A 14,724-nucleotide genomic window follows, 5' to 3' on the forward strand; every position below is an offset into this window, starting at 1 on the left:
AGGCTGGACACTGGGACAGTGGGAGGTGTCCCTGCCATGGCAGGGGTGACACTGGAGGGGCTCTGGGGTCCCTCCCACCCAGCCCAGTGTGGCATGCCACAATTAAACACTAATTAGCAATCAGGAACATCTCTGGGATGTACCCATGGCTGCTGAGCCCAAGGAAGTCGGGCACAGAAATGAAAAATGGACACGAGGCCTCCCTGCCCCTCCTGGAACTGTTCTCCCTCCAGGATGTTCACAGAGCAGCCCCCTCCCCTCCCCTGCCCTGCCCGTGCCAGTGCCAGGGCAGCAGTGCCAGGCTGCTCCTCACCACGTCCCCAGGGCTTTGGGGCACCCCTGGGTCACCTTGGTCCAGCAGGTCAAGGTCACCTTGTCCCCAGCAGTGCTGGGGACAGAGGGGACAGCCCCAGCTCCCTGCAGCTGCACCAGGGCAGGGAAGGGCTGGATATTGGAAACAATTCCTGCATGGAAAGGGCTGTCCAGGGAAGGGCTGGATATTGGGAACAATTCCCACCTGGAAAGGGATCTCCAGGGCAGGGGTGGGGTCCCCATCCCTGGAGGGATTTAGAAGCCCTGAGGATGTGACACTTGGGGCCATGGGTCAGTGGTGGCCTGGGCAGTGCTGGGGAAGGGTTGCACTCAATTGTCTCACAGGGCTTTTCCAACCCAAGTGAACCTGGGGTTCTGTGATTTTATAAATTTTACAAAAATCATACAATCAGCTTTCTGAGATCCCTTCTTCAGCAAACTCACCGCCTTTTCCCTGCCTACACCCATCACTGAAGGACACTCACTTTTTGCTCACATCTATCAACCAATATTCAACTAAATGGTTTCTGCTTCTTTTTCTTCCTGCGTGGAATAATAAAACTCATGGCAAAGCTTTGCCACTCGTTATTGTAAGGGTTTAGGGAATCAAGAATTCTTCTAAACCTTTCCAGACTCCAGCAGCTCCCTGGGCAGCCCCTGCCAAGGCCTGAGCTCCCTTTCCAGGCAGAAATTCCTGCTGCTGTCCAAGCTGAGCCTGCCCTGGCCCAGCCTGAGGCCATTTCCCCTTGTCCTGTCCCTGTTCCCTGGGAGCAGAGCCCGAGCCCTCCTGGCTGTCCCCTCCTGGCAGGGACTTGTGCAGAGCCACAAGGTCCCCCCGGAGCCTCCTTTTCTCCAGGCTGAGCCCCTTTCCCAGCTCCCTCAGCCTCTCCTGGGGCTCCAGCCCCTTCCCAGCTCCGTTCCCTGCCCTGGACACGCTCCAGCCCCTCCAGGGCTCTCCTGGCAGGAGGGGCCCAGAGCTGTCCCCAGCACTGGAGGTGCCCCAGCAGTGCCAGCACAGGGGACGGGCACTGCCCTGGCCCTGCTGCCACCCCAGAGTTGGCACAGCCCAGGGCCAGTGGCCTCTTGCCCACCTGGGCACACCTGGGCTCCTGTCCAGCTGCTGGCACAGCACCCCCAGGCCCTTCCCAGGCTGCTGGGGCTGTGGATCCCCTCCCTGGGATGGCATTTCCAGGGCTCCTGGTGAGGACCCCGTGGCTGCTGGGGCTGGGCAGGGCTCAGCCCTGGGGTCACCAAGGGGAGATGGAACCAGGCAGGAACAGCTGTGAGTGAAACCCCCCCAGCTGCAGATACCAGACCCTGTTCTCTTCCAGGGGAACCCTTCCCACCCCTAAACCCTCAGATCCCAGCCCAGGCTCCCCAGCCAAGCTCGGGATGGGTATCCAAGCCTGGAATTTTGGGTGACAGACTGTCGAGTGTCACAGAGCAGCCAGAGCCTGGCTGATCCTCAGGCTCCAGCAGGAACCACCCAGCTCTGGCTCCTGTGACCAGCCCTGGAACCAAAACTGAAACAGCCCAGAAATGAAAAACCGGGAAAGCTTTCAAGGTTTTCACCCCTCCAAACGAGCAGTGGGTTCATGCAGCAAAAACACTCCTTCAAAAATAGGTTTTCACCTATTATTTATCCATATAAAATCCCTGTGGTTACAGATTTTAATGTATTTCATCACTATGTTAAATTTATAGATATAAATCAAATATCTCAATACTATGTGCATCAAAAATTTATCAAAGGTACCTCAGAATTTCAGGGAAAAAAAGCTGTAAGTATGTAAATAATAATATATTAATATTTATAGACACAATACTGTTATCAACAAGTATATTGATCATATTATAATTATGGAGATATCTATTATTAAGCTCATTCTGGGTCGTAGGGCTCTTTGAAAATACACCAGGCAAGAGTGAATTAGACTGAAAAGCCAGGAAAGAACATTTCTGGTTTCACTGCAGGAGAGCTGCAGCCTCTCCCTGCTGCCCCTGGGGTTTCACCCCAGCAGTTATTGCAGGGTGAACTCCCTTAACCACCAATGCAGGCCAAACACAAAAAAAAGAATTTTTTCTTTTAACTAAGACTCAATATTCATAAAATTTACATGAAAGATGTGGGGAAGTTGAAAAAAAAAAAGTAAAAGATGAAAAGGATGGCACTGGATGAGCTTTAATGTCTCTTCCCACCCAAAGCATTCCATGTTTCCATCACTTAGACCTCTCTTTGTACTAAAAATCCCAGCCTGGATTTATGTGCATTTAAGGGAATAATAAGCTACTCTTAGCTGGGATTAAACATTCCAGAAGTTTATTACCCACAGAGTTATAAAAAGGACAATTGCATTTTCCTTTGCCTCCCAACTCCTGCCTGGTATTCAGCCCAATTTTCTAAATTAAACCATAATGCTATAATGGCTCTTCCTTATGAAGATAACTATTAATTATAATCCTATCATCAGCTGAACTTCTCTCTGAGTAAGTGAAAGGTTGGGCTTAATCTTTTGCCATAAAATAGGTTTTTCCCCATAAAATTGTCTATTACTGGTGGAGCTGTGATGATCACCCTGCTCAGATATTTCTGTAAGGCTCCTGAACTCCGAGTTTTCCAGGCATTTACAGCTGGCAGGAGGAGAAGAATGCAGTGTTTGTCACAGTAATGCCTTTACAGGTGTCACTGCACAAGGGTCCTGTCCAAGCACAGGACTCCTGCTCACTGCTTTGGCTTTCTGGGGAGATGACAGGAATTACAAAAACCAGCATCAGGTGTAATTCCAGACTCACTGAGACTGGAAAAGCTCTCCAGGATCACTGAGTCCAACCTGTGCCTGACCCCCAGCTTGTTCCCAGCTCAGGGCACTGAGTGCCACCTCCAGGGACTCCAAACCTCCCTGGGGGCTGTGCCAGGGCCCTCTGGCCCAGCCTGGAACATTCCAGGGGCTTGTGGAGAGCCAGGGGCTGGATGTGGCACTTGGCCTTGTTGACCCTCAGCCCATGGATCCATCCAGCCTGTGCTGAGCCCTCTGCAGATCCACATCCCACCCCCCTGGGGCTGTCCATGAGCTGAGCCAGGGTGGTGCCCTCCATCCCCGTGTCCAGAGCATCCCTGAAGGTGCTGAGCAGGCCTGAGGCAGCCCTGAGCCCACTGGTGCCCGTTCCCAGCTGGATGTGCCTCCATCCCCAGCTGGGCCCAGCTTTGTCCCCGTCAGGAATAAACAATAAACCCAGTCCAATTCCCCTTTTATACCCTCTGGTGTTTGGAGAACTGGAAAAGCCCCACAGAGCAGTTCTGCTCCAGACCCTGAACGCTGCTGAGGGAGCCCAGAGAGGCTGCTCCAGATCCAGTTACCCAGGAGGAACACCCCTCACCCAGCAGGAACACCCCTCACCCAGCAGGAACACCCCTGACCCAGCAGGAACACCCCTCACCCAGCAGGAACACCCCTCACCCAGCAGGAACACCCCTCACCCAGCAGGAACACCCCTCACCCAGCTGGAACACCCCTCACCCAGCAGGAACACCCCTGACCCAGCTGGAACACCCCTCACCCAGCTGGAACACCCCTAACCCAGCAGGAACACCCCTCACCCAGCTGGAACACCCCTGACCCAGCAGGAACACCCCTGACCCAGCTGGAACACCCCTGACCCAGGAGGAACACCCCTCACCCAGGAGGAACACCCCTCACCCAGGAGGAACACCCCTCACCCAGGATCAATGTCCCTTTCCCAGGAGGATGAATGCCCTTTCCCAGGATCAGTGTCCCTGCCCAGGATCAGTGCCCTTTCCCAGGAGGATGAATGTCCTTACCCAGGATCAATGTCCTTACCCAGGAGGATCAATGTCCTTACCCAGGAAGATGAATGTCCTTACCCAGGAGGATGAATGCCCTTTCCCAGATCAGTGCCCTTTCCCAGATCAGTGCCCTTTCCCAGGAGGATCAATGCTCTTTCCCAGATCAGTGCCCTTTCCCAGGAGGATGAATGCCCTTTCCCAGATCAGTGCCCTTTCCCAGGAGGATCAATGCCCTTTCCCAGGAGGATCAATGTCCTTACCCAGGAGGATGAATGCCCTTTCCCAGGAGGATGAATGTCCTTACCCAGGATCAATGTCCTTACCCAGGAGGATGAATGCCCTTTCCCAGGAGGATCAGTGCCCTTTCCCAGGAGGATGAATGCCCTTACCCAGGAGGAGTGCTCCTTCATCTGGTGCTGGTTGCTGTGGGTGCCGCTGGCATGGCCCCTCCAGAAGCAGCTCTGGCACAGCTGGTAGTTGTGGCACTGCTGGCACCGGTACCGGAAGCCCATCATGCTCTCACAGTGGCAGTACGAGCACTCCACGGGGTGGAAGACTGGCAGATAGGGAAAAAAAAACAAATAAATAAAAGGTTTCAGTGGATTTTAGGTAAAGCTGGAACATCCTGTTTCTCTGGAGCGTGCAGACCACCCCCAGGTCCCTCAGTGCTCCGTCTTCGGGCAGGATTTTGAGGGCAGAGCAGGGAAATTTGGTACCATTCACCCTCAGATGAAGCTGATGATAACAGCAGTTCCACCTGACAAGTTCCCACAATATTCCTTCAGATGTCTCCCTCCCTGGGCACACTCAATTCCCCAGGGAAGTCCAACAGAGCTGAGCACAGGGGGAGTGGCAGGGAAGCAGCAAAGCTGCATCTCACCGGGAGGATTTGGCTGGATTCTGCCTCAGGAGATCCCTGGGGCCCTGTCACCTCTTCAGAAAGGCCAATTCCTGGTCCAAACCCCCTCTCACCCCTCCCTCCTGCACCTCCAGAGCTCCCAGTGAGGAATTCCCAATGTCCCTCTGAATGTGAACTGAACTGCAGAGCTGAACCCAGTTCACACCCTCAGGGTGGGCTAAAACAAACAGCAACAAATGCTCCTCCCCTGTCCCACCCACGGATGGACAATCCTGCTCCACTCCAGTCTGGAAGAAACCAAGGAGGAATGTGAGCATGAGGGGAAGGAGATGAGACCTCCCCAAGGGAAATGCACCCTGAAACACGAGGGACAAAACAGAACCGGGGCCTCCCCATCCTCACCGGCAGGAATTCCTTCCCAATATCCCTAAATATCTAGATCTATTAATATCTATCAATATCTAAATCTACCCTTTTCCAGCTTAAAGCCGTTCCCTGGCTCCTGGCCCTCCAGCCCTTGTCCCCAGTCCCTCTCCAGCTCTCCTGGAGCCCCTTTGGGCCCTGGAGGGGCTCTGAGCTCTCCCTGGATCCTTCTCCCAGCCTGGCTCCATGAGAAGTCCTCCCCCAGCTTTTCAGAGCTGTCCCTTCTCCTCCCTGGCTGGTGCAGGAGCAGAGATTGCTGCTGATAGAAGGGAACAGAAGCAGCAGAGAGTGCAAACCCTGATATCCTGATGGGGGAAGCAAGAACAGATAACAAAGCACGAGGCATAGCAGGGACAGCACTCAGTGTCCTGCACGGCCTCAGAAGGATGGATAAGAAGACTGGAGCAGCCAGGATCAGGGATTATTAAATCAGGCACCAGGAAGATGGGAACAAAAGAGGTGGGAATTGTTCTGGTTACCTGCAGGGTTGTTTTTTCTTGTTTTGGGTTTTTTGTCTGTTTCGGTTTCTGGTTGTTTTGTTGGTTTTTTTCCTCGTGGTTTTTATTTTCTGTTGTTGTTTCTTTTCTTGGCTTTTGTTTGTTTAGGTTTTTGTGGGGGTGGTTTGTTTAGGTTTTTGTTTCTGGAGGTTTTTTGTGGTATTTTTTTTGTTTGTTTTCATTTTTCTGCCAAGGCCAAAGTTTAGCACTGGATGGGAAAGACCCAAGTGAAGAGGAGCAGCCAAGCTGGTCCCCCCCTGCTCCTGGCTGCTGCCAGGGAATGCCAGCATCAAATCAGGATCCCCTGTTCCCTGGAGTTCATTTTAACATTTCCACCAGATCAACCTCCTCACCTTCTGGGCACCATTTCCCACAGGGCTTGACACGAGGAAACTGCCACCATCAAAATTCATTTAAAAATCCTGGGATCCCTGGCATTGGAAAATCCCTCCCAGCCCATGGAGCCCCAGCTGTGCCTGATCCCCACCTTGTCCCCAGCCCAGAGCTCTGAGTGCCACATCCAGGAATTCCCTGCACACCTCCAGGGATGAGACTCCAGCAGCTCCCTGGGCAGCCCCTGCCAAGGCCTGAGCTCCCTTTCCAGGCAGAAATTCCTGCTGCTGTCCAAGCTGAGCCTGCCCTGGCCCAGCCTGAGGCCATTTCCCCTTGTCCTGTCCCTGTTCCCTGGGAGCAGAGCCCGAGCCCTCCTGGCTGTCCCCTCCTGCCAGGGACTTGTGCAGAGCCACAAGGTCCCCCCGGAGCCTCCTTTTCTCCAGGCTGAGCCCCTTTCCCAGCTCCCTCAGCCTCTCCTGGGGCTCCAGCCCCTTCCCAGCTCCGTTCCCTGCCCTGGACACGCTCCAGCCCCTTCCCAGCTCCCTCAGCCTCTCCTGGGGCTCAGGAGCATTCCAAGAATGTGGATTTTCTTCCACTGGCTGCTGTAACACTGAAACCCATCGGGTTTGCACCCTTGCTGCTTCCACCCCCAGGCAGAGCCCATCCCAGCTCGCAGGCTCTGAGCCCAGCCAGGTCTGGGATGCTGTGGGACAGCACAGGGGGAGGCACGAGGTGCTGGTGACATGAGCAGGGACAGAGCATTCCCACGTGTGAGCAGAGCACACAGACACACACAGACAGAGCTAAGAACAGAACACAAACATTCCACGAACCATTTTCAACGTGGGCGAGTCTGTGCATGAGGGGCAGCCACACAAGGCACTGGGGAGGAGGGTCAGCCATCAGCGTGTCCAGGAACATGTTCAGCATCACCTTCTTCTGCAGGGGGAACACAGGCAGCACTGCATTGCAGACAGCAACACCCATTTCCTACTGCAAGGGCTTCTCCAGCCCTAAAACTTCCCTGGGACACAAACTCTGCCCACCAGGAATATTTCCTGTATTGTCATAGTCATGGAATCAGGGAATGGTTTGGGTTGGAGGGACCCCAGAGCCCCTCCAGTGTCACCCCTGCCATGGCAGGGACACCTCCCACTGTCCCAGTGTCCAGCCTGGCCTTGGGCACTGCCAGGGATCCAGGGCCTGCCCACCCTGCCAGCCAGGAATTCCTTCCCAATACCAGATGTAAACCTGGAGCCTCATTGATTCTGAAATCAAAGGCTGCTTCCTACTGTGTCATATTCCAAACATGCTAATTGCTAATTAACTTATATTTAGTCACTATAAATTTTACATCAAATGCTACAGAAATGATTCTTCTGGAGCATCATCATGCCCAGAGTCTAAACATTTAATTTTAGGCCTAAGATCAATCAAGTTCATGTTTACAGTTGATTGAAGGATTAGTTATGTTATTTACACTACCTCAAACGAGAAACAAATCATTGAACAATTAAAATACAAGTGCAATGGATTTAAAAATTAACTGCTGCACAGAAGGTGTTTATTTTTAACAGATCCTGGAAGTGACTTGTTGAAACTAATTGTCTTAACACAGTGAAAAAGCTTTGAAAAATCAAGGGGAAATAGTAAAAATGGCATATTTTATGTTTTGGAAAAGAAATGAGTCATTCCTGCTCTTCTGACGGGGAATAGGGGTGGCCCTTCAAGGAGGGGAATCAACTGAAATGCCAGAAAACCCTTGAACTGCTTATTCTGGACTGTTTCAAAGTGCTGGGGTGCTACAGGGGACCTCAGTGACCACCAGCCCCAATGTCCTGGGAATCCCAAACCTCAAATCCCAAACCCCAAATTCCAAACCCTGAGTCCCAAGTCCCAAACCTTGAGTCCCAAGTCCCAAACCCCGAGTCCCAAACCCCAAATCCTGAACCCCAAACCCCAAATCCCCAGTCCCAAACCCCCAGTCCCAAACCCCAAACCCCCAGTCCCAAACCCCAAACCCCCAGTCCCAAACCCCCAGTCCCAAACCCCAAACCCCCAGTCCCAAACCCCAAACCCCCAGTCCCAAACCCCCAGTCCCAAACCCCAAACCCCCAGTCCCAAACCCCAAATCCCCAGTCCCAAACCCCAAATCCCCAGTCCCAAACCCCAAACCCTGAGCCCCAAACCCCAAACCCCGAGTCCCAAGCCCCCAGTCCCAAACCCCAAACCCCAAACCCCAGTCCTGACCTGCTGGGGGAAGCAGGTGCGCACCGAGTGCTCCGTGTAGCCGAAGGAGGGGCCCTCGAACACGGCCGTGGGCAGCTTCAGCACTTCCCTCAGGAACTGGTCAAACTTGGTGAAAATCATCAGCCCGTTGGAATCTGAGATCTGAGAGAAAATATCTGTAAGAAAATACAATAAAACCCCCCAGTAAATGTGGGTTCACTGTGGGAAAACGCCCCGCCCTCTGCACCCCGAGCTGTTTCTTCATGCTTGACTCTCACCAGTCTCTGATCACGGCCAGCAAGGATTTACCCATGTCAGTATTCCCAGAAGTCTCCCCATTTCCTCCATCCCATCCCACCCAGGCCAGAGGAAAACTCCTGCCATGAACTGGGACAGTGAGGGAGCAGGAGAATTCCACAGGAGCACACCTGGACCCCAAAACCACAGAAACCCCTCAGAGGGGGCTCCCAGAATGAAAAACAGTGACAGAGCCAAAGCTGGCACAACTCCAGGGAAATGTGTGCACCAAGGGCATGGGGGATGGCAGGAGCCAACATCCCAGGATCCCTGAGGCTGGACAATCCCTCCCAGCCCAGGGAGCCCCAGCTGTGCCTGATCCCCACCTTGTCCCCAGCCCAGAGCTCTGAGTGCCACATCCAGGAATTCCCTGCACACCTCCAGGGATGAGACTCCAGCAGCTCCCTGGGCAGCCCCTGCCAAGGCCTGAGCTCCCTTTCCAGGCAGAAATTCCTGCTGCTGTCCAAGCTGAGCCTGCCCTGGCCCAGCCTGAGGCCATTTCCCCTTGTCCTGTCCCTGTTCCCTGGGAGCAGAGCCCGAGCCCTCCTGGCTGTCCCCTCCTGGCAGGGACTTGTGCAGAGCCACAAGGTCCCCCCGGAGCCTCCTTTTCTCCAGGCTGAGCCCCTTTCCCAGCTCCCTCAGCCTCTCCTGGGGCTCCAGCCCCTTCCCAGCTTTACCAGGAACCTTTGGAAGCTGAAGGCACTGACCTCACCCCCAGGCACTGCACAGCTGGGCACTGGGAAGGGGAATTGGATCCCATTTTGGATCTGAGATTTGAGCAGGAATTGTTCCCTGGCAGGGTGGGCAGGCCCTGGCACAGGGTGCCCAGAGCAGCTGGGGCTGCCCCTGGATCCCTGGCAGTGCCCAAGGCCAGGCTGGACACTGGGACAGTGGGAGGTGTCCCTGCCATGGCAGGGCTGGGATTTAAGGTCCTTTCCAGCCCAAACCATTCTGGGATTCTGAGAACGTTTGTGATGAGAGGAGTTTACACTTTTTAAGCAGCTCTGAAGGGACAAATGTGCTCCTGGAAGCAAAAAGGGGCTGAGCAGATGTTCCCTGATGTTTGTAAGGACAGAGGGAGAGGAGGGAGGTGCTGCAGGTGTCCCAGTCCCTGTCCCTGCTCCTCTCTCTGAAGGACAAAGCCTCCCAAGCCCCTGATCCCCAGGGCTGGTGGCCCAGCAGAGGCACATCCCAGGGGCAGGGATGCAGAGCCTGACAGAACGATGTCCCAGGAAACAGAACTGCCCTGGCATCCCAGGAAAGATCTCTCAGACAGCCAGAGGGCCCCTGCTGCACCCCCAGAGCTCTGAAGGGAGGTTTCACCAATGGTAACAAGACCTAGAACTCCCCAAGACGTGACAGATCCCAGATCTCCTCAGTAGCACCGAACCCCCTCTGCTGTTATTTCAGGCACCATCAGTAATTAAACATCAAAAAGCTCATGCTGGCAGAAAACAACCTTCATTTCAGTGATCAAAACCAGCTTCAGAAATAAAATGACACTTTTGGAAAGGCATGTTTCCAGTAAACTGCAGAAATTATCCCAATTTCCTGAAAGAATGAGCTCAGGAAGAAGACTGCAATGCCTCAGAAAAGAGGGATAAAGCTACCTGGATTTTGTATCACTGATTAAACAGAGCAGCTTGAACTGAAGGTCTCTGGAACAATGTTATAAAATAAAACATATTAGGAGAAATGGGGGGGAAGAAAAATATATTTCAAATGGTGCATTTCTATAGTTTAGAAAAATACAGAAGCCAGAAAAATTAGACTTAACCTGTAAACAGAATATGGGAAAAAAAAAGTCAGGATGAAAATGCCCACAAAATGAAAACAATGGGAACAACTAGATTAGAGAGGTAAAAATCCAGAAGCCTAATGCAGAATCCCTGCAGAAGTGGCCCCTGCACAGGAGCTGGGGGTCTGCACTGGACCTGGCAAGGAGGGATGGGTAGGACACAACAATTGCATTTAAAACAGGCTGGAAACTCCTGGGTGTGCTCAGAACCTTCATCTGAGCTGAGCAGGCAGCAGGAGTCAAGTGATCCTAACGAGAGAGAAATGAAAGGTATGGAAATCTGAATATGCAAATGAGAGAGAACAGCCCAGGCTGTGCCAAGGGTAAATGAAGAATCCCTCCAAACCAACGTTTGTGCTGCAGTTAAAATATCGGGTTTCTTGTCAAAGTGGGAAACTTCCACATGGGGAATTAGCTGGGAAATTGGACAGGATAAAAAGCAGGATATAATTCCATCCTTTCAAAGGGAAACTGGTGACAGGAGGAGGGGGAAGGGCCTCAGGCTGGGCCAGGCTGGAGATCAGGAGGAATTTCTGCATGGAAAGGGCAGTCAGGAGGTTTGGAGTCTCATCCCTGGAGGTGCCCCAGGAAGGCCTGGACAGGTGGGCACTGGGCACTGCACTCCATGGGCTGGCAGGGACTGTCCCACCTCAGAGATCCCGGGATCCCCGCCTTGCACAGCAGCACAAGGAGCTGCTCTGCACCGAGAGCACACCCCAGGGAATTCCAGAGGCAGGGAAGGGCTCCACCGAGTCTGCCAGTCCATCAGGGACACTGCCACAACGTCATCCTGTCCCCAGCAAGGGCACAGACCCAGCTCCCATCACTCACAGGGACCATGGAATGAGAAAACATTAAAAATACAACTCCAGCATTTCCAGAGAGCTCCAGCCTGCTCAGGGAAGGGAGGCTGGGCTGGGATCCTCCTGGACAAGGAGATTCTGGGGGTGAAGTGTGTCAGTAATCAGGGAGACACGTGGGGAAGGAAGGGGGAACCCAGAGCAGCACGATCAGAAGACTCAGAAGAAATCAGGGAAGAGCTGAGGCAGGGAGAAGAGGAGCCTGTTCCTCCCCGGAGCAGATGGCTGGGGCAGGCACATTCCTTCCTCCCTGAGATCCCTGGGCACTCAGCAGCCTTTCATGGATCTGCCTTCAGTGGAAGTGGCTGCAGGAGCAGCCAGGGGCTGAGGGTGTTTGATACCCACCACATCCTCTGGGAAAGTTAAAGCAGAATTGCTCTCTGCTTCTCCATCTGTCACTGCTCATTCCAGTGGCTGCCCCGGGGTTCCTGTCCTGGAAGGGGAAGGGAGCAGCTGGAAGGGAAGGAGCAGCTGTTTGCAATTCCCCATCTTGCTCAGGATTTTACAGAACCTTCTTCCACCACCAGTTTTCCCTCCAGCTTGAGGAACCCTGCTCTGTGTCCTGGCCCAGCAGGATTTGGTGTTTGGATCCTGGGTCAGTTCCATCAGCCCAGAGCTGCTGGAGACAGGGGGGAACCTGCTCAGAGGGGAAAGGGACTGAGCCCAGGAGGGCTCAGGGGAAGGGACAGGGTTTGGAGCAGCCTGGGACAGTGGGAGGTGTCCCTGCCCATGGCAGGGGGGACATTGGATGGGCTTGAAGGTCCCTTCCAACCCAAACCACCCTGGATTCCACCTCAGAAGCTGGAATTACAGAGTGAGAAGGTGCAGAGAGCCTCAGGGGAAGCAGAAGATTCACAGGATCCTCAAAGCAGTGACATGGTGACAGCTGGGACATTCCTATTGGAAAATCACCCCTCAAGTTCTCCATTTCAAGAAGTGCCCAAGAGCTTAACCTAAAGAAATGGGCTTGGGGAGCCTCCTGAGTCTGGGCTGGGGATAACCAGGAGCTGGAACATGCAACAGAACGTCCCTGGAGGTGTCCAGGAAGGCCTGGACGTGGCACTCAGTGCTCTGGGGACAAGGTGGGGATTGGGCACAGCCTGGACTCGATGGGCTGGAAGGGACTGTCCCACCTCAATGACTCTGGAATTCTGGGGTTTGCAGCACAGCTCCAGGTCAGTTTAAAGATCACAGAATCAATAAAAAACAAAGCAAAACGCCTCCAGAACTCAATACGACGAGCACAGGAGAGGAAACAGTCCACAAACACTGGGATTGCTTGGGAGTACTCACATCTGAGCTTGTCCAGGATCTTCCCCCCACACATGGTGGCCAGCATGGCTTTCACCGAGAACACCGTCAGCTTCCCGCGGCCCTCGCTGCAGGGAAAAGCACCCGTGAGCAACTCCCCAGGGAAGGGAGCAATCCCAACACCCCAGAGGGACCCAGGAACAATGGGAATAACAACCATCACCCTCAGGAACTGCCAGTGCTTCAAGGAACTGTAACTAAACGTGCTGGACAGGGAATTCGTAGTGGCATGGAAAATGTAGCGATGGAGAAAGCACAGGGTGGGTGTGGGCAGAGCTGGAAAAGCAGAATTCTCCTGAAGGGGGGCTCTGAGAGAGCTGGAGAGGGGCTTTGGACAAGGGCCTGGAGGGACAGGAAATGGGTTGGGTGGGAAGGGACCCCAGAGCCCCTCCAGTGGCACCCCTGCCATGGCAGGGACACCTCCCACTGTCCCAGTGTCCAGCCTGGCCTTGGGCACTGCCAGGGATCCAGGGGCAGCCCCAGCTGCTCTGGGCACCCTGTGCCAGGGCCTGCCCACCCTGCCAGGGAACAATTCCTGTCCCAAATCCCATCCAGCCCTGCCCTCTGGCACTGGGAGCCATTCCCTGGCTCCTGGCCCTCCAGCCCTTGTCCAAAATCCTTCTCTCCACTCTCCTGGAGCCCCTCTGGGCCCTGGAGGGGCTCTGAGCTCTCCCCACACTCAGAGTGAGAACTGTGTGACATTCCAGCAGCACAGGGATGCAATTCCAGCGTGGATGGGCAGAGTTCACAGAAGGCTGCCTGCCTGCCGTGCTGCTGAGCTCCTGGAGAGGGAGCCTGAGCCCAGGGCACAGGGAGGCAGACCCTGCCGGGATCCAGGAGCTGCTCCCACACGAGGCACAACTCCCAGGGCTGGGGGACAGTGGGGAACAAAACCCTGCCTCCATCTTCTGGGGCAGCTCCTCCAAACATGCCCATTCCTGGGGCTAAATCCTGTGTTCTTCAGTGTGAGCTGTCTCACAGTGACCAAACTTGTCTCAACTAACATTAAAGCAGCACTGAATGGAACTCCCCTGGGTTCTGCTGGCACAGAACCTGCTCTGAGCCCCGTGCTGGTTTTATTTGTCCTCAGTGAGACGGGGACTGCCCTCAGCTCTGGGCTCTCTGAGGGACACACTCAGTGTCTGTGAGGTGACAAAAACAAATTGTCCCATCAGGGGAGCATCAAAGTCTGGACATGACAAACAGAACACATCTTGGGCACACTCAGGGCTGGGTAAATCCAGGGTAGAAGCAGAAACCAAGGTGAAATAAAAGCTGATTTGGAGAAAGGCAAGAGCAAAAGTCAGAAATGGCAACCACAGCAAAGGACCTGCAGCTGCTGCTCAGAGAACACTCAGGGCACAGCTACTCAGGATCAGCAAACGCTGCAGGGAGAGCCTGTGAGAGAAATGCAGAAAGCTGGACACGAGGAGATGCCCAGACAGAACCCTGAGCAAGAAATGAGCTCATTTTCCAGCCAGGAAATGAGAATCAGCTCTATGGGGTCACAGCACACTGGAGGGGGCTGCAAACTGACTGTGCAAACAGGGCTGAGTTTAAAAAGGGTCTCTCTGAGCAAGAGCCAGCTGGCTTCCCAAGCACTGAGCCCCCAGGAGGTGCCAGGCCCAGCTGAGAACAGGGCTCCCAGCAGTGCCAGAGGCTGCAGCTGCCCCAGAGCAGCTCTGGCCACGCTCACAGAGCAGCCCAGGGATGCAGGAGGAGGAGGAGGCAGTACTGGCCTGTCGTAGGCTGCTACCATGAAGTTGAGGAGGAGGCTGATGGACTGCTCCACGCTGATCTGGTGGGTGGAGGGCAGGCGCTTGTTGAGCTGGTAGTAGATGGAGGAGATGATGGTTTCCAGGCGGGACACGTTGATCTCCGCCCCGTGATCCAAGGTGTTAAGGCCGTTGTCTCGGAAGGCTTCGATCATATTCCAGATATCAACCAGGTGAACTGAAAAGGAAGGAAAAACAATTAACTGCCGTTCTGCAAGGGTGCAA

The 14,724-nt window shown here is 54.1% G+C and overlaps 1 protein-coding gene across 8 annotated transcripts in view; it reads right to left on the minus strand.

The window, feature by feature from the left end:
- DTNB (dystrobrevin beta) overlaps positions 1–14,724 on the minus strand; it is a 144,698-nt gene that overhangs the window by 115,971 nt on the left and 14,003 nt on the right. For all 8 annotated transcript variants that reach the window (XM_088052576.1, XM_088052582.1, XM_088052578.1 and 5 more), the window contains exons 5-9: positions 14,464–14,677; positions 12,707–12,792; positions 8,480–8,634; positions 7,063–7,168; positions 4,507–4,673 (exon numbers count right to left, since the gene is read on the minus strand). In XM_088052576.1, coding sequence (XP_087908702.1) covers positions 4,507–4,673; positions 7,063–7,168; positions 8,480–8,634; positions 12,707–12,792; positions 14,464–14,677 — 728 coding nt within the window. The remainder of the gene's footprint in view (positions 1–4,506; positions 4,674–7,062; positions 7,169–8,479; positions 8,635–12,706; positions 12,793–14,463; positions 14,678–14,724) is intronic.

Source organism: Pseudopodoces humilis, chromosome 3, assembly GCF_049639895.1.
Source record: "Pseudopodoces humilis isolate 2021_Gansu_Grassland_sample_001 chromosome 3, ASM4963989v1, whole genome shotgun sequence".
Taxonomy (NCBI): domain Eukaryota; kingdom Metazoa; phylum Chordata; class Aves; order Passeriformes; family Paridae; genus Pseudopodoces; species Pseudopodoces humilis.